Consider the following 23,795-nt stretch of genomic DNA (forward strand, 5'->3'; position numbering starts at 1 on the left):
AAAATCTAATAAGATGAATGACAAATTTAATTTTCTAAAAAAATCTTGGCTTTTTTTATTTCTTTAATTTTCTAAAAAAACTTTATGGCAATATATATATATATATATATATATGGGTCATTTACTTATTTTAAAAAATTAAAAAAATTAATTAAAAGGATATTAAAACCAAATTGAATTGCTTTAATTTCTAAATTGAACCTCCAACTACTTGATTTAATTAAATCTAATAATTTAGCTTAACGATATGGCAAAACCACTCGAATTATACATTCATTGTCAAATTAATAAGTATACAAATATATATAATAATATTATAATGCTCGAAACTAATGCCCTATGAACAACATACATATAACCGTTAAATGTTGAAGGGTAATGAAGAATATATGACCATTATTAATATTCCTATAGGAGATACCTTTTTTAATTCCCAATTGAGGAAATAAAGAAAGGATACGCAAGGATAAGCTTCATCATTAAAAAACTGAAGGTTGAAAAGGATTAAAGGCACGCATCATTTGATTATTAGAACAAACAAATAATTAAGGGTGTAATCTTATATTAATTTAAACTACATTTAAAAAGAAATTTCTCATAAGAGGAAAAAAAAAATTTAAATTCTTGCAGCATGGTTGTTGTAGGGTTTGTCTGACTGAAACTAAATAACTTCAAAAGGAGCATTAAAGCATGTGGATGTAGTAGTACTGTCTTGAAAACGTGGTCTTTGTATGGATAATTAAAAAGATAAGCCGCCATCTCCATGCAGGGTTTTTGTTCCTTGTCAACAAAGGTAACTCATCCCCTTTTGACTGTCTTGCAGCTGCTCTAATTCCTCCTTGCAACCATTGTCAAATTAATCTTATTTTTAAAATTTTCCCTTCACACTTGTATAGTTAGCATAACTGTTGTCCCATGACCAATTAAGATAGTTCAATGAAAGAAATTATTTAATGCAATGTTGTATGTACTATAAATAAATTTTAGTCATTGATTACAATGAAATTTATCTACTTACAACTTATCATGATTAGTGGCTATAATAAAATTGCTATACATAAAAGTGTAACCTTAGTTTGACGATTAAAAACAATGTGGCTGCTTCTTAGTGTCCAGTCTTATAAATATAAAGGCAATTAATTGTCTGCAAATTGCTAGGAACATCACTTGCAAGTTGCAACACAGTGTACTGCTACTCCCTTCATATGTGTTTATTTTTCCCCCAGTCTTCATTGCAGTCAGATAAACCAAGCTCCAATTTGTCTGGACATGAGAAAATTCCTTCTTTCAATTATTAATTTTCTTTTCTTCTGTTAGGTTTAGAGCTGCATTTCAAATCAACTACTTTTCCAAAAGCAATTATGGATTTCATTCAATTCTAAAGAAACAGCAAGATAGACAAATCAAACAATAATAAAAAAGTAACGATATCTTTTAATTTTTCTCATTAACCTTTATTTTTCACACAAATCCTTCAATTTTGAGCAAATTGGAATGTAAAATTAACTATAATCCGATATTAACTCATAATATGGAAATATGAATTAAAATATAGCTGGGATAATCCTATATATACCATTATAAAAGATTTAGTATTTTCACATAAACCTCGAATTAATTAGGCAAAGTTAAGCAGTACAGCAATATATGCGTACCTATGGCTGAGATAAAGACTACATCTACATGATCAGCTGCATTTCCTTGAAGAAGTCCAAGTTACTGTCTCTAATTAGTATAGCCAGCCAACCATTTTGGAACCATTTTAGTAGCACCCTATTTAATAATTCTATTTAGTTTTGGTCATCTTTAGTTGACTTGGCACAACGATCTCTATTCTTTAAATAGTATGCAATTAAATTAATTAGGAGATGTATATATATGTAGACTGTGAGTGTTTCAAGTTTGAACCAATCTGATCCATACAGGTTTGATATATATGACCCAGTTGATATACATATTTACACATGTAATTTTCTTTAGTGGTTGAATGAAAACGACATATGCACATGACATGTTCAAGTATTGCTCTTTGCACTTATTGCATTTGCAAAACCTCCTCATCTCGCCACCACTACTAGTTGGTTCATTCATTATCCGGCCACATGTATCAGTTTTCCGAGTTTATACAAATCAATCCCAGATAACATTAGAAAGAAATTATGCTAAACGATGCCCCTTTTTTATTTTTAGTTTTGAAGACAACCAAGAAGCTTTTTAATCTAATAAAATGTTAAAGATGACATGTAATTATTATTTAATGATAAATATCAAGATTCAAATATTATTCACGACAACATATTCTATCATTGTGCATCAAATTGTCTTGAATTGATTATTGATTATTAGTTAATAGTTAAATAAAAATTAAACGTCTATTTTAAAGTGAAAAAAAAATTAAGATTTGAGATTCAATTAAACTCCTGCATCATTTTGATTAAAAAAGAAAATAAAAAAGCTTAACAGTATCCAAAATGCTTTCAACAAGAAAAAGATTCAGCCTTGAACTATAAACTATATATACACAATCAACAAAACCTGTAGAACCTTTGTAGCTCCATTTTTCTTGATCTATGTATCTTCCCTGCAAAATAAAACCATATACAGACAAGCTGCTAGGTCCCACAAGAAAAATGGGGCAGAGAGATTCCACACATAAAACTTGTTCATCATCATCACCATCACCCTTCATATCACTCAGGAATACTCTGCAGATTAGGCCTCCACGACCGTTGATGGGACTCATATCGTTCCGAGCTGACGTTCATCAACTGAGCCAAAACTTGTTCTACTGATAATTCTTTCATGTCAACCCTGCTCAGCAGCTCCTCCAGCTGTTTCTTTGTAATCTTGAACTTTACTTCTGTACTTGATGTAGTTGAAGATGTTAATAAGCGTTTGTCGTCTCCAAGAAGCTCCTCCTCTTCTATACTCATGATCTTATTGTCAAGCCTGCTGCTTCCGTTGCTAGAAAAAAACCGGTCCGGCACTGGTGAGCCCCAGTCATCGCCGCCCCATTGCATGGACGATTCGCGGCGTAAACAATTTCCCATATATTTCTCCTTTTTGATGGGTGCTTTGCTGCTTTGTTTTAGTGTTGGTTGGTTGGTTGGTTAGTGTAGGTGTAGAGGGAGAGCAACGTTTTGGAGGTGGAGAGGTGGTGGGTATATGTAAAGAAGGAGACAAATGTAGGTGCTTGGAAATGGTGGAGGAGGAGAGAGAGAGAGAGAGAGAAAGGGTCAAACGTTGGATAGAATTTGCAGGGTGATTTCGTAAAATAAGAGTCGTTATTATCGTCTGCATTTGAATGTGTGTGTGTGTATATATATATATATTATAATAATTTCTTGTTAATAATTATACATATAATATATTAATAGGTGTTAACCCATCATGGTTAAGTTGAAATTGCCTTTTGAACCGTAAACAATGAGAAATGATTAAGTGTATTTTGTGTGTGTATATATATTATTTTTTATAATCACGTAAAATTTATTTTTTTTTATTTTAAAATCATAAAAATTTATCATTTATATTATAAAAAAGTTTCACTTTTTATAAAAAAATATTTTTTAATACCCTATATATAAAATAATTAACCGTAAATGCCTGTGATGGTTTTTTTTTTTTTTTTTTATAAGAAAAATGCCTGTGATGGTTCTGTAATCCCATTTCTACAAAAAGCGTGCGTGCGAGCAAGCCAGCCAGCCTGATTAGGTAGATGGTCAAGTGTGAACGGAGTTGGAAAGGGAATCGTTCACGTAAAATTAGGTGTGAACGCAAATTAGCGTTGACACTTTGGCATTTCACGCTTAAATTATATGCTATTAATAAAGGTACTAATATAATTTCCACATGTTTCATTATATATTTTTTTAAAATTTAAAAGTTCAATATTTACTATTAAAGTCGGCAGAATAATAATAATAATAATAATAATAATAAGCAAAATCAAATTAAATTAACTTATGCTATTTTAATTAAGACGACTTTAATTTCAATAGATAGACAATTACCGATAATCATCTGCATTTTTAGAATCATAAAATTCTATAATTATATATTTATAAAATTATAATATTAAATGAAATATAATTAAAAATGAGGGCGTCATTTAATTTTTTAAATAAAAGTATTTAACAAGCTTAAGCAATATAATTTCATGCGCCTCACGTGATTCTTCCTATCATTGTTATTATTACTGCTACGTGCCTTGGCATCATCGTTGTCATACCAATTACGATTAATCTTATCCACTATGTGACAGTTGACGAATCATATTCATCATTATATATGTTGAAAAATTACAACTTAATTAACATAATTTGGAGCCAACTTAATTAATTTATTATTTCTAATAGGCTGTGTACAATTTTTAGAGAATTAAATCGAATTAAAAAATTATATCGAATTAATAAGAATCATAATGAATTGAATTTATTTTGATACTTTAGTTTAATTTTGATTATTCACTAAGAAACAAATTAAAATCGTATCGAAATCGAATCAAAATTGTAACAAATTAAGAATTAAATTTATACATATATTTTTATATTTTTTTAGATATACTATATACTTTTAATATATATATATATTAATTTTTAATTATATTTATCTCTTATAGTTAACTATTATATGATTAATAAATAATTAAAATGTATATTATATAATGTTCTTATACTATTATATTATATAATATATTTAATCATAAATTATATATATACTTTAGGTATAGCTAAAAGATATATTATATGATATATTATACATTAATAATCCAATTTAAAACTTAAATGCTAATTTAGTAATAATTTTTTTATAAAAATAATGACATAAAATTATTTTAAGAGTAAAAAACTGAACCGAACCGAAATTAAAGAACAGATAACTATATCGAATTGGAACTGAAATAATGAAGAACCGAACTGAAATCTTATCAAAATTTTAGTTCGATTCCAATTCCTAATCAAATCTTGAACCGAACCAAAATCGAATACTCCTAATTTTAAAGATTATTCTATAATTTCATAATGTTCATCAGTGAAAATTGAATCAGCCGGCATATATTTTGCTTCACCTACTTTTGGTGCGTTTTGACCTTTTTCTTTTTCTTTTTTTTCAATAAATTAAGAAATTGGGAACTAGTGGACTTAAGGCTGATTTAGGTGTAAGTGAGCGGGTTAATTATTACTATTATTATTATTATTAAATATTCTCTATATATACTAAATAAATTACCTATATCAATCAATATGACCATAAAAATTTGTTTACTTACTAAAATTTTTAAAATGTTATTATATTTAATAAATTTAAATTTTTTGAATTCTTTATCTTAAATACGAATTTTGAAAATAATAATAATTATTACATATTAAAAATATTTTTTTTCTCCTCTCAATAAATAATTTATTATTATTTATAATTTTTTTTTTAATTAAGCAAAATAAAATTTTTAACTCTACTGACTCAGTTTACTATTTTGCCCGCTGAGTGGTCTAGCCAAACCATTTTCAAAACTGCGGTTAAATATGTACACATCTAAAATTAAATTTAAAGAATATTAGATATTTATTTATCATTTATTTAAATGATAAATAGCTAGTAGCATGTCTGGTAATCTTTTTCCTCCCTGCTCTTGAGATGACCAATTGACTCCAGTTTATTTATATCATGTCAAACTCTTTCGTATACACTTTATGCAACTTTTATAGTAAAATAAAATATTTATTCATTCCGGATTGGTACTTCACAAATATAAAACTAATTTATATGATTGCATGATATTTTTTGATTGATTTGATTATAATTAAAATTTTAAATTTTAAATTTATAATCTTAACAATAATTTTAATATTATTAAATTAAATATTTATATTGACTTGAGAATAAAATAAATCTAGATATCTTGGATATCTTTCAAATATGAAGTTGATTTCAACATTAAGTTAATTTGATTATTAAGTTAGGCTTATTAATTGTTCAATACGAGTATCTTCAATACAAAGTCTATTATACTTATAATATCGATTTGAAGGCTTTATTATTATTTTTTTTAATCAGTTCCGCTTAAGAATTCAATTCAACAGTTTTCCAATAATTGCAAAATATAGAATTCCAGCAGTATACAAAGGGGAAGCAGCCTTTCATGATGAAGTGGGCTTAAGATTCATCTTAAAGCCCATATTCCATTGTGTGGAAAGCAATACAAAGCACGCTCTTGCACTCTAAGATGGATTAAATGTTAATTAAGCTATATTTACAGGAAATTAGGTACAGATTGAAGCAGTGGTCCTGATCCTGAGAGAATTTTTCTGCAACTTATTAAAGACAAAGCATGTCAAGAAACAGTCAACATATATCCTTTTCATAATAACTATTGAATTGTGTCATCTATCACAGGAACGATTTTAGGATCAGAGAATTTGACAAGAAAGTTGTCTAGCAACTTACATGGGCCACAGGACCAGATCATAAGCTTCCTGGGTCTGATTTAATTAATTCTTAATTGTTAGTGCCCACTCTTTCTAAGTCTCATCATGTATCTGTAATAAAATAAATATGAAAAATGGATGCAAAGTTAATTTAAATATGAATCAACTATATACTAAAAAAAATATAATAATATCTATACGTGCATCCGTCATTTTTAATGAGGCCAAACTGATTAATTGGCGTTGAACATCATTAAATGCAATTTCTAACTACTGTACATCATAAAGGCCAGCCAAATTAACTCCAAAGGAACTTACAAGATTTTCTCTTTTTTACTTTTATTGTGCTTACGTGGGTTGCACTCAGTTTGGTATTTAAGTGATTGAAATGGCATGTCAACGAAGTTGGGCTATCCTCTCATCATTTATTATCTCCACATAAAGTGGCCTTCGAAAGGGCCATATCATGGGACTTAAGGAGGCTTTCTGGTATCTTTTAGTTGCTATTTTAATGTGTCATAACTATCGTGTTTTTGTCCGTCGTTTAGGGTGGGTCGCCCATTCTGATTTATGAGCCAATTGAATACGAATTATTATTATTTTTTTTAATGAAGGGTTAGATATGTATCACTAAAATTTGAATCTATTAAATAAGTGATATATTTTTAATTATTAAATTAAATATAAATTAAATTAAGATAACTAAGTTTTTTTTAGGATAAATTTATTTTATAATAATTCAATTATTAAAATAATAAAATATAAATATATTATAGTTATTAATATTGTTCTCCTCTTATCTTTCGATGAACGTTTCGAGTTATTGAAAATGCAGTGAGCAAGTATCATTACTCAGCCTATTAGAATGAATATCCAAGCAACGTATAATAGCTCGAGCCTTATTCAGATATTTGTGTCTGTTAATTGGTTACTCATTTATAGCCACCATTTTAGGCTACGGTATCAAAAATTCTATATTATTGTATGTATGGGGGGAGCCAGTTCGCATTATTTGCGTCTCTTTGGTGAGAATGAATGTTTGGCATAAAAGACTATCGATCGAAGAATACACCTCCTTTCAAACGACAAACAAAACAAACCACCAAAGCACAAACCGACCGTCGATCGCCTCCACCAACACCATGCTCAATTTCAACAAGCCATCAAAAGTTTGCGCCAATCATGTCCATTTAGAGGCCCCACACTCTAAAATAAAAGGAGGGCCCATTCTAGTTTCGGTAATTGAACCAGGCCCCACATGTGATGACCAGGACAAAACATGTCTGTGCATCGGGTGGCTTGGAATCTTCCCTCTACTAGTCCACCACCCACAAGTTAAAAAAACAATAAAGAAAAGGGTAATAATTAATCAATAATCATATATGAAGATGAATAGCAGCAAAAACAATTGCCGGTTTGTTTATCTATAATAATTTTTAATTTAGTAAGTATGGGATTTGTGAAATAGTGGTTATTATTATAAAAATTAATTGGGCTCTCCCTCAAAACAAAGTTAAGAGTATGTAATTGTGTGAATTAGCCACATCCCCATGGCCATGTGGGTACATTTCTGTCGTTTTGTAAAATTCATTACATAGGATTTCATGGGGATTCTACCACCAACTGCCACGTGGGTTTTCCTCGGATACCTTTCACTCATGTTCCACGATAAGAAGAAGGAACCAGATCTACATGCAAGTCCATTGCACCCTTTAAATTCCTTTCAGTACCCAAAAAAATAAATGTTTATTAAATGTACTCTCTAAATTATTATGAAAATGAAAATAAAAATAAATATTCTGTGTATAGTGACAAAGTATAATGAATTTTATATGTAATATCTCTTCATAGAGATATCCAAGTCTCGAAGTTGAATGATACTATTTTATCTTGGTTTAGGTTAATGTGGACTAATTGGAGTGTACACGTGTGCTGTGTGCTTGCTTTATTATTATGAGGTAAGGTTGTCATTTACGCGTAAGGCAATATATGACTTCCTCGTTACCAAACAAAACAAAACAAAACGTAGTGGAGTGGCACTCATTATTCTTTATGGCTTTTCATGCACAAAAACTATATGTTCAATTCCATGGTTCTAAAATTCTATCTTCAGTTAAAAAAAAAAAAAATTCCATGGTTCTAAACAAATGCACGTCTGCCTGTAATTATATATATATTAAAAAATTTTAAAAATTTAATCATAAAAAAATATATAATTTTAATTTTTTTAATTAAAATTTAAATTTTATTTAATAATATTAATTATTTTAACAGTTATTAATTTTTTTTTTAATAGTTTGCGTGTATTGTATGAATAAATCTCTACCATCTGTTACAGTGTGCGTCGTTTTCCCAAGCAAAAATCCCTGTGGACAACCGCCCCTCTCTATCTCTCTGTATCTTTCCTCATTGCGCGCACACACTTCACTGCGAGCGAAAACAAAACCTCTCTATTTCTTTCTCTCTATAAAAGCTTACTGTTTTGTTTCTTCTTTTGTTTTCCTGCTTGCTAAATGGCTGGTGATCGCAAACTACAGAAATGAAGATTACCGGGAAATCGCATTCCACGGCGACATTTCCGGGGAACTATATTACTTCCAAAGCTCAGAACCCCCAGCCTCATCCAGATCTTAAAACCTCTCTCAAGCCTCGACGCAGGACCCGGAATCCAAGTCTTACCCGTTCCAAGAGAACCGGAACTCCCCTTGGGAGGCGGAGCCGACCGGAGACGCCTTTTCTCAAATGGAAGATTGAAGATAGAGAGAGAAATGTTCGAGTTGAAGAGCATGAAGATGAGCTGGAGGAGAAGCTCGAGACTTGTGCCCGTAAAGGTCGACGGAAAATCACGAGGGCGGTGTCTGCGAGGAAGCTGGCAGCTGGATTGTGGCGCTTACAGCTTCCGGAGACTATGGCTGCTGGCACCGGTGAGAGGAGGAGGAGGGATCAATTAGGGTTTCAGGTGATTTTCTAATTAGTTTATGTTTATGTGTTTTTCCATTTGCTGTTCTTTGTTTGGAAGGATCTATGGGTTTGGGAGTTGTAAGAACTCGAGTAAATGCTCGTGGTTTTTATTGCTGTAAACAACTACTTGATTTAAGCGCGTATTGAATGTGATCTGGTAGATGTTAAGATTGTGTGATTAATATGTTTGGTTCTTGAAGTTGACTAAAATTATTTTGTAAAAACAATCACCATAAGGCGAAACATTGTAGAATTGTAGTTTAAGTTTACTTGCATTTTGAAGTTGAGTAAAAAATTATTTTGAAAATGAGATCCTACTGGTTTAATGGCTCTTGATATATATGTATAATTTTGGAACCTTTCTAAGATTGGCCATGTTTTCCTATCGAAAGGTGTTGGTCGTAAGAAGTTGTTTACTACTTTAATCAACTGTAAATATGCAGGAATCTATTTATTCGTATCTGCTATATTTGGTACTTGTTAAGGATATCAATTCATCTGGTTAAATTTCGATCAGAGAATCTGGTTGTTCATTGTGTTTGGCGTTTCAGAGTTTGGTTAGATTTTAGCTTGGGATGATATTAGGAGTTTATTTATTTATATCTGCTACCTGTTCAACTCTTGTTTGAAGGACTTCCAGAAACCTTGAGTATTTACTGTGAACTACTAGAATCAATCTTTTTTTAGATATTGAATGGTCGGTATCCCTGAAGCTTGGTAGCATTTGATTTTTCAATTTTGGGGAATTGAGTTTGTCTTGTTGTTTATCTCTGCAGCCTGGTGGTGGTCACGTGGGCATCTCATTTTTACCTCATCACAGCGGGAAAGCTAATGGTTCTGAAGTACAGGATCCATCACAACGTCCGAGTTCTGTCTCTGGTATGAAGAAAATATTCTTGTGCAAGGTACGTGTGTTCCCAAAGTTCTTTAACTGAATCGTTAGCTGTTATTGGCTTGTTTGATAACGACAATATTGATTGATGCTAATGACGGAACCTATGCAAGACCTTTTTGATCATCTCACTTATGTGGCATGTGTATTGCAAAAAATGCGGGACTCCATGTCTCATTTGGATGATATTTGTTTAATTCTTTTAAAGAAGATCATCTAGGTTATAAACAAAGTCATTTTTCTGTCACGATCAGGCATCTTATTCTCAATGGAAGACTAGAATGCAAAGTTAATAGAGTGTTTGTTTAGCATTTTTCCACCTTGGAAATTTCAATATCATAGTAATTGTGTAATCTTTGATGCACGTATATATTTACATACTCAGCATTTATCTAGACAAAAAGGATTATTAATAAAATCTATATAATTTATATCAAAATAGGAAAATCTATATAATTCAGATAGAAGAAAAGGTTGGTTGCTTATCAAATGAATTCAGCGTTACATTCAACATGGATAAACTTTTGACAAGTTTGCTCAATTTTGTCTATATTCAAAGGGGAATATCATCAATCACTAGATTAAAGGGATAATATATAAATTATTGTTATCCATGAAATCTTGAAACCATAGAATTTAATTGTGCATTTTTTTTTTGTACTTGTATGTAGTTCTCTGTAACTTTTACGTTTTTTATTCTAATTCTGCACCTGCTCTCCTCTGTTTTAGCTTGAACCTTCACTTCAGTTTTCCAACTCCGCAATGGAGGGTGCAACTAAGTGGGACCCTGTATGCTTGGAAACATTAGATGAGGTGCGCCAGAGTTACGGCCACCTGAAGCGACTTGATCAGCAAGTTAGTGCTGTATCAGTGGTTTCTGCACTTGAAGCTGAACTAGAGCATGCTCGAACACACATTCAGGAGCTTGAGGCTGAGCGCCGGTCCTCAAAAAAGAAACTGGAGCACTTTTTGAAGAAAGTCAGTGAAGAAAGGGCTGCATGGAGGAGTAGAGAGCATGAGAAAATTCGTGTATTTATTGATGATATTAAAACTGATTTGAACCATGAAAGGAAAAATCGCCAAAGGTTGGAAATTGTAAATTCCAAATTGGTTAATGAGCTGGCTGAAGCGAAGGTTTCAGCAAAGCGCTTTATGCTGGATTATGAAAAAGAAAGAAAGGCCAGAGAATTGGTTGAGGAAGTATGTGATGAGCTTGCTAAGGAAATTGGGGAGGACAAGGCTGAAGTTGAAGCATTAAAGAGGGAATCACTGAAACTGCAGGAGGAAGTGAATGAAGAAAGGAAGATGTTGCAGATGGCTGAGGTATGGCGCGAAGAGCGTGTTCAAATGAAGTTGGTTGATGCAAAGGTGTTACTTGAAGAGAAATATTCTCAGATGAACAGGCTTGTAGCAGATTTAGAAAATTTTCTAAGATCCAGAAGTGCAGCACCAGATTTGAAGGAAATGAGAGAAGTAGAATCACTTGTACATGCTGCTGCCTCTGTGAATATTCAGGACATAAAGGATTTCACATATGAGCCGCCTAACCCAGACGATATTTTCTCTGTTTTTGAAGAATTTAATTCTGGTGATCCTAATGAGAGGGAGATTGAGCAATGTGTTGCCTACAGTCCTGCCAGCCATGCCGCAAAAATTCATACTGTGAGTCCTGAAGTGAATCTGATAAACAAAGATGGCAGCCATAGGCATTCTGATGCATTTGTTGACCAGAACGGTGATATAGAAGAAGACGAGAGTGGGTGGGAAACCGTGAGCCATCTCGAGGATCAGGGCTCAAGTTACTCCCCAGAAGGAAGTATCCCATCTGTTAACAGGAATCGCCGGGACAGTAACGTCTCAGCGAGTGGAACAGATTGGGAAGAGAATGCATTTGATGAAACCCCGCTTACTGAAATCAGCGAACTCTGTTCTGTGCCAACAAGACAGCTGAAGAAGGTTTCATCCATTGCAAAGCTTTGGAGATCATGCCCGAACAACGGGGATAACTACAATATAATCTCAGTAGATGGTATGAACGGCAGAACTTCTAATGGAAGGAAATCTAATGGGGGCATTGTGTCTCCAGATATTGTGTCAGGTAAAGGTGGACTGAGCCCAGATTTGGTGGGGCAATGGAGTTCACCTGACTCTGGTAACCCTCACATAAGTCGAGGAATGAAAGGTTGCATTGAATGGCCGCGTGGAACACATAAGAGCAGCTTGAAGGCAAAGCTTATGGAGGCAAGGAGGGAGAGCCAGAAAGTGCAATTGCGCCATGTTCTTAAACAGAAGATCTAGACGTAGATGTAGTGATTATTATGAAAATTGCAGAGAAAAGCCAGATGGAAATAAGTAGTGTCATGTGAGATGGTGCAGGTAGCGGTAACCCATTTTCTTGTTGTAAATGCTCAAAAGGATAAAAATGCATCGTGGGCTTCGTGGACTAAAAAGCCCCATTTGGTATACATGTAACGCTTTTTGCTAAATGCATTTAGAGGAGATTCTGCCCATGCAAGTATTATGCTTATGCAGAATGCTTCTTTGACTACTTTGTACTGGGGGACCATTATTTTGCCTTGCTCTTTTAGGGAGTGCTTGTTATGTTAGCTAAGATATACTTTCCACACTACGATTATATTTGTACTTGGCCTTCTCACCTTTCTACAGAGAAAAACCCTCGTGAAGGCAAAGATTTACCCACCCTTTATGAGAACTTAAAATGGAGATAAATTAAGAGGCGAAAAAGGGTCTTCTTAAATTGAGTTCTTTTTTATTATTATTATTATTATTATTATTATTATTCAATTTCTTTTGATTAGCAGAGTTTTATTCAGTTAAACCTAAAAGGATTTTCTTGTTTAAGATCATAGGATTTTGGTATTATTTACTGATTTATTAGTATGTGAAATCCCAATTAGGAGTTATTAATTATTATACGGATATTTTTCAATTTCTTGCTTTTCCTAATTACTAGTTTTTGCTAAACGTGCGTTGTGCGTTCATACTCATTATTTAACTTCTTTATATATAATTTTATATAATATATTGCATATAATATAATATCACTATAATATTTTTATTTTCAATAATCAATAAAATTTAGTCCTTTATTATTATAATATAAAATTACCACTACTATATATGATTTACTCCTAATTTTAAAATATTATTATCATGTTTAAAATATTTTGTATTTTTAAATCATGTAAAAATCATTTTATAATATTATTTTTTTATTTTGTAATAATTATATTTTATAAAATAAAATAATTAATGATCAATTTTATTTAATAAATTAAGTTTAACATTTTTAGTTTGAAATAGGATCTATATATAAAAAACATTGACATAATATATAAGAGTTATCAAGATTTAATTTAAAAAAAAAAAGATAATTTCTTTGACTTTTTTTTTAATTTATAAATAAAAAAGTTAGCTTTCTCTTTTTCTTTAATTAAATTATAATCTCTAACTTTAATATTACTCAACATTTATTTTATTAAATTACTCAATATCTTACATGTTAAAACTATAAAAAAGAAAATTTCTTTTTTTTTTTTAAAAAGAGATAATTTCTTTTTTTTTTTTTAAAAAAAGAGATAATTTCTTTTTTTTAAATAAGAGATAAGTTCCTTTTAATTACTCAAAATTTTTTAAAAATCTAAATTATAATATATTTTGGAGAGTTAAGGTTATATAAATTATAATATAATATTTCAAATTAATTAAATAAAATTAGTTTCAAATAATTTAAATTATTATTTTACTAAATCTAGTTCGTATACATATGAATATTGTGTAAAATAAAATTCAAGTTCATATAGAAATATGAAAAATTAATAAATTAAATTAAGTGAAATAGAAATTAAATACATATATCAAAATTAATATTAATATTTTAAATAAAATAAAATATTTTTTTGTTGTTATCATAATAAATTATTATTGGTTTTTTTTTTCTGTAATATCTACTTGTTTATAATATATATACATATATATATAAACATAAAACTTATTTTAAAAGAAACGTTAATTTAAGATTTCTTAGTAAAATTTATGATTTTTTTTTAAAAAAACATATATTTATAATTTGTTAGTTAATTATTTTTCATAAAATTGATAATTTTTTTGGAAAATTTTCCAAACACAATTGTTTTTAGGAAATATGAATTTCTTTCTCAAAATTTTATTTTTAATTAAATAGAAGTTAAATACAAATAGGCTAAGAATTTTAAATTTATAATAACTCTAAAATCAATTTAAATAATAAAAAATTATATAATTATAAATAATATTGTCACGACTCAACCTATGAGCCGAACCGGCACTAGGACCTGGGCCAGCCTAAAGCCCCCCCGAGGCCTGTAGTAAGCCTAACTATTCCTTAACCCAACTCTAAGGCCCATTTGGGCCCAATTTCAAGAATTCAACCGGACAGAGTCCGACCATAAAGTGGACCTTTCAACGGGGAGTTTTTGACTCACCCAACCTGTAAACATAATATATAATCAATTGGGGAGCTCAACTCACCCTCCTTATATTCATAACAACATAAAAATAAATGAGAGCTCAGCTCCCTCATCCTGTCCATCAAACATACATATAATAATAAGTTTACAGGTCAAACATGATAATTATATTACAGACCCAAATTAAATAAATATTTCTAACACATGCGGAAATTATAAGAGTTAATAAAATTACACAAACATTAATAAATAACTTGCGAAGGAGAAAAGCAAGTTAACCACAACAAAAATCCTCCTGTAGCCTGAAAAATAATGAACAGGAGTGAGCGTTTGACTCAGAGAGTAAAATATCAATTTTAACCATAATTTCTATAACTATCTAAAGCTAATACACCCCGTAGAGTGAAATGCAACATCAGCAATATTTTCACATCATAACAGCAAAAAGGTAATTTGGAGTACTCACACACCCAGTAATGTTAAATCCTAAATATATAGGACCTGATCCCTTATACAGCTCTCTTTAATCCAACCTGTGCCAGCGAAGAACTTAAGCCGGACTTTCATTTAATAAATCAAATCGGGGTCCCAGCAAAGAACTCAAGCCGTGTCTACCCCGAAGGACCGGGTCCCAGCGAAGATCTCAAGCCGTGTCTACCCGTCCTGTCCATAGCTAACACCACACCACAGGCACGCCAACTCACGCACACTACTTCAAATTACCACAACAACATCCATGGCACTTTTACAGTTATGAATGCAACATAAAACGTGCCTAAAGTTTAACTACATAGATATTTACATATAAGTGATGCATGGGCATGCTTGAACATATAATAATATCGAAATTATAATTAAAATTAATATTTTACTCACAGACTTGACAGCAGTTACTGTGGCAGCTGGGCGGAGGAAGAAGGCTGTCCCGGTCCACTTGATAATTTTATTACAATCATTTAATAATTTGACTCAATACAAACTAAGAAAAAGATCAAAGACGTTCTAAGTCGTGCCGAAAATCTGGCAGAGTCTCCCTTATACTTAGGACCTACCCAACCTGCAAAAGGGCTCAAAACGCACTTCTATATTCACAAATCATACACTCACAACTCAATCACATCACACAGCCCCTCCTGAGCCCATCCAAACAGTCATCAATCACAATATGTAAATTTACAATTTAGTCCTTATAATTAATCCTTTGTGCAAAAACTACTCAAATAGGCTCTAAAAATTTTAAAACTTTGCCCCACGGTCCTTAGCAATATTACTAAGCTAATGCAAAAAGAATCATAATTTTCTAAGCTACCACGAATATTTAATAAATTTTTAATCCCATTCAAGCACAAAAAAATTACGAAAAAGCAAGGTTCGGGTTTACCTATGCCGATTCCAATCTCGGGAACGCGCTCAGGGCATCTGACAATGGTGGGGTAGCCAAAATCCCGATCATATTCGGAGACTTTTTCGGTAGCCGGTCTGTCTGGCCAGAAATTCACAGATCCGGACAACTGTTGAATTTCCACTAATTGAAGGTACCTACATGAAGCTCACAATACGGGGGTTAGTATATAATTTTTACGAAATTTTCTAAACTCATTTAATGCTCGAAAAAACACTACGAAGTTCAGTGGGACCCACCAAAAATGGTATCGGAAAATTTTGAAATTTATATTGCCACGAAGCTCTCGACGAGTGAAGCGCTCTGGTACTCTCAGTTTTCTCGTGGGGTTCACGGTTTGCGAGAAATCTAGCCCAAAAATCAAAATGGGCTAAAACTTCCCGGACAAAAATTGGACAAACCGCTCGATGGATTTTAATGTTCTTAGTGTCTATGGAAAGCTCTCAAGGTGTAGATGGTGTTTGACACAAAACCCGACTCAATCAGTGGTCGGATCGGTCGAATTTTAGCCGGGAAGTCGAAACGGTGCACACGCGTAGGGTGGTCTTCGCGCACGACGGCGCGCCGATGAGGTGGGGTGGCTGGAGAGGCGGCGGCACGGCCTGGGGGTGAGGGAGGAGAGAGAAAACGGAAAGGGAAGGAGGGGAGGTCAGGCGCACAAGGGAGAAGAAGGAAGAAAAAGAAAAGGGCCAGTCCGATTCGACCGGTCCGGTTCGATTCGGCAGGTCCGATTCAAGATACAAAATTTTGAATTTTTACTTTGTCTTGTGACCAAAAACGAGGTCCAAAAATTTCGAAAAAAATTCTAGAAAACTCAGAAAAATTTGTAGACTCCAAATATATTTTTAGTTTTGCTATGTGATTTTTAAATTAATTTTTTAAAAATCATCAAAGTTTTATATTTTCGGGAAATCAAACCCGATTTCAAAAATCCAAAAAATTTCAAATAGTTTTCTAAAATTTAAATAAAATAAAAATATTAATATTACTCACAAAATAATACATTTAAAATTTAGGGTGTTACAAATATAAATAATGAAGGGTATTGTTGGCATTCCTAATGTTCCCCCTTCCTTCCCACTTTTATATATTGATCAAATAATTATAACTATTTTTTCATTAAATCAAAAGATGATGGACTAATACCATTTTTCATAAAAAGCAGGAAACAAAAAAGTTGTTTTGCTTAAAAAAATTAAAAATAAAATATAATAAAAAAGCTATATATCTATTTTCCAAAATTCAAGAACTACTTAAAAATTTTTTTTTCCCTCAAATTGTAAGCATGTATTTGTTCTCCTGGTGAAGACAATGAATAGAAAACGGACCTCAAGAAGACTAAAGGAAAATCCCCGAGTTGAATTGTCTGATGAATTTCATTGCTGCTGCTCTTTTATCAGACTGTAGAACTACCAGCATTGCAAGTGGAAATTGAATAGTCTTTTCGTCATCTTCTCCAAGTGAAGACGGCTGCAAGATCCTGCTTTTTGCGAGGATCTTTCCTTTGATCTTATTCCATACAATTGGAGACACGAAGAATGGACAGAGTCGGACTACAGAGACGAGCTTAAGGGGTGCCTAGAAGAAAATGGGGAGTTGGATGTGCCATCCCATTAGCTGCAATGGAAACTTTACCATGCCTTTCCTCTAAGTTAAGAGAGACTATTAATCATTGAAGAAATTGAGCAAAATAGCGTTGTAGCTCTGCGATCATTACATGTCCCAAAGGCATGACGTATTCGTTTTTTCGCCGACAACCTTCTGGAATCTTCACGTGAAATTTACGGGATAAACATGCAAGGTGGGATCTATTATGAAGAAATTATTGCTATTGAGGCTCATAGACTATATTTTTCTCGTATGGCTTGGGAGGAAGCAGAAAGTCTCCAAGATTCATTGTTCTTCCTTTGCCATAGATTTTCTGTTTCCTGCCCCGCAATACGCCATAAGTACAAGGAAATCGCGCATATTTCACTTAGGATGAAGAGAGAATTTTGTACAACACAGAGGATGGAATCATGTAAATGTTTCAGTATCTGCTCCACCTTTTCCTGCGGGGTCTTCACCCTTTAGGGTAACGCCAGAATATGCACCAGAATCGGCAAAGCAATGCTAACGAAGGAGATGATCATCAAGTGGCATATTTTTCTCGTCTTCGTTGGCATATTGCGAGGCCCATTACTTTAAAACCTGAGAACTACTTATAGATTATTTAGTTCACTAGCTCCAATGCAATGTAAGATGGACTTGATTGTGCAAGAAAATGGGTTCACTATCCCCATGGCTCATGTTCTTCGAGAAAAGATGGTTCTTGCGCTTTGAACCACAGCATGGCGACAGAAATTCCATGCACTTACCTCCACAGTTACCAGTCCTTTTCTAAAGCACGAGCCGTTACTGCATATTACCATATCTTACTGTCACCATTATTGTTATCGAACCTTCATTACCAGTCACCACCATGGCATCCACTCTTACCACCACTATACCGGTCACCCTACTGGTACAACCAACATATAATTCAACTAAATACTAAATATGAATCTAAAATCATCGTTACCTCAAATTCTTCTTAAAAGGTCAAATTCTAGTGCAAATTTGAACCAAAGATAAATGTTTAGTGGTAAACTCATGTTTTTGCACGTCTAAACATGCACAGCTGCACTTGGATAAATCTATTGAAAGCATAACAGCCAATAACGCATCTAGTAGTAAACTCATGAATTGTTTCCAACTTCAATCAGTGACAGAAACATCAATTTGTCTTTCTTTGATACAAACCAGTGTTTGAAAGTGCATATGACCATTTTATTGGTTACCAAAGAATCCAATAATTTATTGACTGAATGATACAATCACCAAAAGAGCTCACCAAAGTAAACTTATCAGTCTTCCTCTAAGGTTGTTTTCATCACAAATTTTATCATCTATACTCTTGGAAGTTGACATGGCCTGTGGCTTGTGCATGCTCAACAGCCTCCTATACATTCACATAAAAATGACAAAATAGAGATTGAGAATCATTGTCAAGCTGAACCCCACCCCAACACCCCCCTCCCCAACACACACACACAAAAAAAAAAAAAAAAAAAAGGGGAGGTTGAAGAAAGAATATTAGTCCAATAAGAACTGACCTTCTGGCCAACTACTCCAATTTGGCATACCCCACAGCGCAAAGTGAAGTTGGCAGTGTCCGTGTAACTTCTTTTCCTGCAGGTGAAAAAGGTGAAATACATTTCATGCATTAGTCAGCCAAAAAATCTGATACAGTCAAATTTGAGGTGCTTTTTTCCTCTCTCTTTTTATTGTTTATTTTTTATTATGTAACTAAGTGTGAAATGTATCCACTTTCTTTCTCAATCATTCGGGAAAGCCCAGGCCAGGATCAGACCTTGGGTGGGTCTAGCAGAAGTTACAGACTAACTGCTAAACCATGCCACGTTCATTGAACATGTGAACCCATGTACAAAGGTAAACTACATATCAAATGTCCTCAACATAGCTATAACATGCGCACCTATCTTAAAAAAGGAGAGTAGCATTTGATAAAAAGTCCAATATCTAATGTGAACTAAAAGCAAATGACTGGCATAATCTAAACTGCAAAACTTTCTTGAGATGCAATAAATGCAAATAAGTTCCCAAGAAGTTTTAGCTAAGAGAGCCAAATCAGTCTACAATCACAAAGTTCGCACTCCAGAGTCTTAGGACTTTGGCTAAATGACATTTTATGTGTTCACGTAATCTAGTTGTAAGTGATAGTATTAGACAAGTGTACTGAACATTCATATGTACATGAACCCCTCCATATTAAACTTCTCGTGTGCTTTAGTAGTCCCATAAACTTTAAGCCTAAACAAAGATTTTTAATACCTTTGTTGCTCCCTGACAAGATTAAGGGCAAGCCCCTCGGCTGGTCCAATTGTTCTATCCTTTTGTACAACAAATATGGTCTGATCAAATTCCTCTGGAGCTTCCTCAAATGGAGATAACTATCAAAATTAAATACCATGAAGGCATCCACAAGTTGAATGACAAAACAGCAAACAATCGATAGGGACACTACAGAAATGATTGAATAACATATAACAGGTGAATAAATACCAGTTGTTACTAACAAATTATGCATATTACAAGCTCACTACTACATTATGAGGATGATAGCACATAATGATTTGTAGAACTTATCCAACATAACAAATTAATCAACAGTATTCAACCAGAAAATCCTTTTGCGAAGGACAGACATGAAATTTCTATAGATGATACATATTTCATTATTTCTTTCTTGATTAAGCCTCTGATTTAACGAAAAGAAATCAAAATATAAGACAACAATGAAATTGAGAATGAAACACCATACAGCCAAAGCATCATAATGAAGTCCATCATAAATCAGCATCACCCTTTGGGAGTACTTCCCGTCCTGTCAAATAGCAACCAAATAGAAAAAGAACAAGAAGCAAAGAGACAGAGAACAAAAGAAACATTTAGTAACACAACTTGGAAAGACCTTGATATAAAAAGAACAATTACTAGCGCTTACCTGACCATACAAATCACATCGAGTTGTCTGGATATCATATGCAGCAATTTCACATCCATAGTAATCTGCTAATATTGAAAGCTCAATGGCTCCTAAAAAGGCCACACACAGAAAACCAGCAGTATAATACAGTTAGTAAACAAACAACATTCCTGCTCGAGCAAAAAAGAATACAAATGCTTGACGATTTTAATTGAAGCAGACGATTTATGCAAATCTTATCAAACCAAATGGGAATGTGTCCATTAGAAACCAAGACAACATCGTAGACCCAACAATTTCCCATTACTGCTGAAGTTAAGATACTGTAAGATTCAAATTTCAACAATTTTAAGAAGACGTTCAACATTCTTAAGACAGGATAAACCTGATTTCCACATTATGCCTCAATTTTTTTCACAAATTAGGCAGAGAAAAAGAGAGAGGACAAAATAATTCAGTCCATTCTGACACAAGAAAAGTTTACGGCCAATCAGATGAAGTTTCTAGCTCCCACAGGATATCAATAGCAAAGTAGGAATGAAGCTCAAGGGCTTTAACAACTTAGCAGTTAAAGGTCAACTAATTAACTGAAAAACCTTCACTTAAAAAATCACAAATACATTAATTAACATGGTAAAAAGACGAAGAACTTTTTTTTTAGTCTTTTTCAGTTCATTCATTTTAGAAGAAGAAATAAATAATTGCTGTTATTCCCAAATAAAAAACTTCCATGGACAGATAGTTTTCATAAAAAGATGCATCAAATATATAAAGAAGCATCCTAAATACACTACAACAAACTAGAATCTTGCATCTTGAATTCTTGCCTCTAGGACTAAATTCTAACTGATATCAAAACATGCATTTATGCAAGGCCTTAGAGGAAAATGTTGTCTTATCATAGGCACTAAAAAAATAATGTTCTAAATATTAAAAAAAAAAAATTTGTTTACCGAAGGAAAATTTTCAGCAGACATATCTGATGCTTATAATAAATCAGCTAGATAATAAATTTCATGTTCTTAACAGTCCCCAGTTCTAGTTTTGGTAATTTGACATCTACATAATGAAGCATGTAGTCAATAGCAGAGAAGATACGTTTAGCACACCTCCCCACTTCTCTGAGTCAAGAATCCAAGCACAATACTCTTCGTTTGGCTTTCCAAGAAATGCTTCATTATACTTCACTGGATCACTGGCCACAGTTGCAGCTATAACCTTAAAAGAAAAGATTTCATAGCAAAGAACATCAAGAAACAAGATAAAAAAGACAATTTAGCATATACAACTAGAAGAGAAAATGGAAATGGAAATATGATTGGCCCTCAGCAGTCACAAGATTTACTGTCTTGTCATTCTTGCAGTTAAAATTAATTTTAGTTTAGCATTATAGTAGCAAGTTAAACTCAAAATTTTCTGAATATGCTTGCAATAAATAATATGTGATAGCCTATAGTTGATGGGAATGCAATAAGTGTGGAACGAGTGAGCATTAGATATTATTTATTGCAAGCCATTCTTACAACTGTTTATCTTTGCCGGATCAATTTCAACAGAACAAACAAATAAAGAATTTTCACAAAATTAACAACAATTTCCGAATTGCAGTAAAAATGTAAAATAACATGCAACAGAATTTCTTTTGTTTATAGAAACAAACAGGCCAGCCGACCCCTACTAGGTTGGGATTAAGGCTTAGTTGTTGTCATTGTCGTTGTTGTGTAGAAACAAACAGGACATTGTTTTCAATCTGTTTCCAACTACAGTAAAGGTTCACCCAATAACCCAACTATGGAAACCTTGGGATACTAGTGCATTGCAGATGAAGGAAAATTTGAACTAGTACATTTAAATCACAAGATAGATTAGAACCTGTCTCAACTCAGGCGCTTTGTTTCTGTCATTATCCATAACGTACCTGCAACATTCAATATGAAATAAAACATAATTAAAGGTTTGGAGCTTAACCTCAAACTCATTCGATTGGATAGAAGAAATAAATTAAAATGCAAGTTTTAGAGTCTAGAGTTTACCCAACAGCGTTGAAAAGGCAACTGTTATCTGAGGGAATGACCCTTCTAACAATGATTCCTTCCATGCCTTAAATTAATATGCACGTGAAAAAATCACAAATTTATTCGATGCTTAGAAATTATAATTCAAACATTGTACAGAAATTCCGCACTCTATCTCTATACATATCAAACCAACTATGGAAGCACAACAGCAATTAAGACATTAATTTAAAGGTAAAAATTCAAAAAGAGAATTAAAAAACAAAATTAGGCAACAAGGGGCTCAAACAGTCGATTAGATAGAACCCAGACAAGAATCGTAGTTGTATCCAAGTTTTACATATTTTTTACACAAAAGAGTATCACACCTTTTAAATTTTGCTTTCTTCACAAATTCAGCATGACAACATATTTTTTTTTTTTTTAAAAAAAAAAGAAAGAGGCAAATGATCCCAAAGAAAACTATAACAACATAATCATTATACTGGTAAATTTCTGCCAGGATTAGGAAAAAAAAATGAAAATTTCAAGAAATAAGACAAATTTAAGAACTTCCAAATAAAAACCCACCAGCCAAGAAAGAAAATGGCACCAGAATATACACACCCCACGAAATCCAAAGCAATTGTAACAAGCACTCCAACAATTAAACAGAAAAATAAATAAAAACAACAGCTACTAGAGTTCCACAAGCAAAACCAACCGGCAGAATACCGCAAGCAAAACCGACCCAGATATATAACAAAAATAAAAAAAAAGAATTTGACAAAAAAATCCCAGAAAATTTAAGGCCAAATAGGAGGTGACTGTGGGATGAAACTTTTAGATCTGTTATTCTCACAAAGAACAACTTTAAAGGCAAGAAAACCCAGAAGAAAAAGATAAACAAGTAACAAAAAGGAGATATGAAATCTTACACAGGCTTTTTTTTTTCCGGAAAAAGGAACAAAATGAACAGATGAGAGACCGTGAGATAAGAGAGAGGAGTGTTCTTGGTGTTTTTTGGGTATTGGGATAAAAAGTGGTTGCTTCCCATTTTTAAGGGTTTGGGGATGGCCGAAAGCCAAAAGTTTTTTTTTCTTTGTACTGTGGGCACGGCG

At 32.7% G+C, this 23,795-nt stretch overlaps 3 protein-coding genes across 4 annotated transcripts; 1 reads left to right on the top strand and 2 right to left on the bottom strand.

Moving 5' to 3' along the window:
* Window positions 1-2,690: 2,690 nt before the first annotated feature.
* Window positions 2,691-3,050, bottom strand: LOC110666852 (uncharacterized). Its single transcript, XM_021827498.2, has one exon. The coding sequence runs from the start codon at window positions 3,048-3,050 to the stop codon at window positions 2,691-2,693; it is 360 nt and encodes a 119-aa protein (XP_021683190.1).
* A 5,713-nt stretch (window positions 3,051-8,763) lies between these two features.
* On the top strand, window positions 8,764-12,894 carry LOC110666839 (uncharacterized). The gene is made up of 3 exons (XM_021827477.2): window positions 8,764-9,387; window positions 10,166-10,294; window positions 11,011-12,894. Exons 1-3 carry the CDS (start codon window positions 8,968-8,970, stop codon window positions 12,577-12,579), a joined length of 2,118 nt encoding a protein of 705 aa, XP_021683169.2. The 5' UTR covers window positions 8,764-8,967; the 3' UTR covers window positions 12,580-12,894.
* A 5,964-nt stretch (window positions 12,895-18,858) lies between these two features.
* On the bottom strand, window positions 18,859-23,785 carry LOC110666837 (OVARIAN TUMOR DOMAIN-containing deubiquitinating enzyme 2). 2 transcript variants are annotated; one of them, XM_058136313.1, is made up of 9 exons: window positions 23,266-23,785; window positions 22,714-22,780; window positions 22,553-22,598; window positions 21,790-21,898; window positions 20,699-20,790; window positions 20,516-20,578; window positions 20,026-20,144; window positions 19,287-19,362; window positions 18,859-19,132 (listed from the first exon to the last, which is right to left on the bottom strand). In XM_058136313.1, exons 2-9 carry the CDS (start codon window positions 22,776-22,778, stop codon window positions 19,076-19,078), a joined length of 627 nt encoding a protein of 208 aa, XP_057992296.1. In that variant the 5' UTR covers window positions 22,779-22,780; window positions 23,266-23,785; the 3' UTR covers window positions 18,859-19,075. The 2 variants fall into 2 exon arrangements, with proteins under 2 accessions (XP_057992296.1, XP_021683168.1); XM_021827476.2 differs by having other exon boundaries at window positions 23,613-23,782.
* Window positions 23,786-23,795: the final 10 nt, after the last annotated feature.

This window comes from Hevea brasiliensis, chromosome 15 (genome assembly GCF_030052815.1).
Source record: "Hevea brasiliensis isolate MT/VB/25A 57/8 chromosome 15, ASM3005281v1, whole genome shotgun sequence".
NCBI classification, from domain to species: Eukaryota; Viridiplantae; Streptophyta; class Magnoliopsida; order Malpighiales; family Euphorbiaceae; genus Hevea; species Hevea brasiliensis.

Excerpts from the sequence above, each read along its gene's own strand:
- LOC110666852 (XM_021827498.2), bottom strand. The coding sequence starts at position 3,050 with ATGGGAAATTGTTTACGCCGCGAATCGTCCATGCAATGGGGCGGCGAT.
- LOC110666839 (XM_021827477.2), top strand. The coding sequence starts at position 8,968 with ATGAAGATTACCGGGAAATCGCATTCCACGGCGACATTTCCGGGGAAC. Across the intron at positions 9,388-10,165 it reads GGGATCAATTAGGGTTTCAG|CCTGGTGGTGGTCACGTGGG; the intron begins GTGATTTTCTAA and ends TTATCTCTGCAG. Across the intron at positions 10,295-11,010 it reads AGAAAATATTCTTGTGCAAG|CTTGAACCTTCACTTCAGTT; the intron begins GTACGTGTGTTC and ends CCTCTGTTTTAG.
- LOC110666837 (XM_058136313.1), bottom strand. The coding sequence starts at position 22,778 with ATGGAAGGAATCATTGTTAGAAGGGTCATTCCCTCAGATAACAGTTGC. Across the intron at positions 22,599-22,713 it reads TGCCTTTTCAACGCTGTTGG|GTACGTTATGGATAATGACA; the intron begins GTAAACTCTAGA and ends TGAATGTTGCAG. Across the intron at positions 19,133-19,286 it reads TTGGAGTAGTTGGCCAGAAG|GAGGCTGTTGAGCATGCACA; the intron begins GTCAGTTCTTAT and ends GTGAATGTATAG.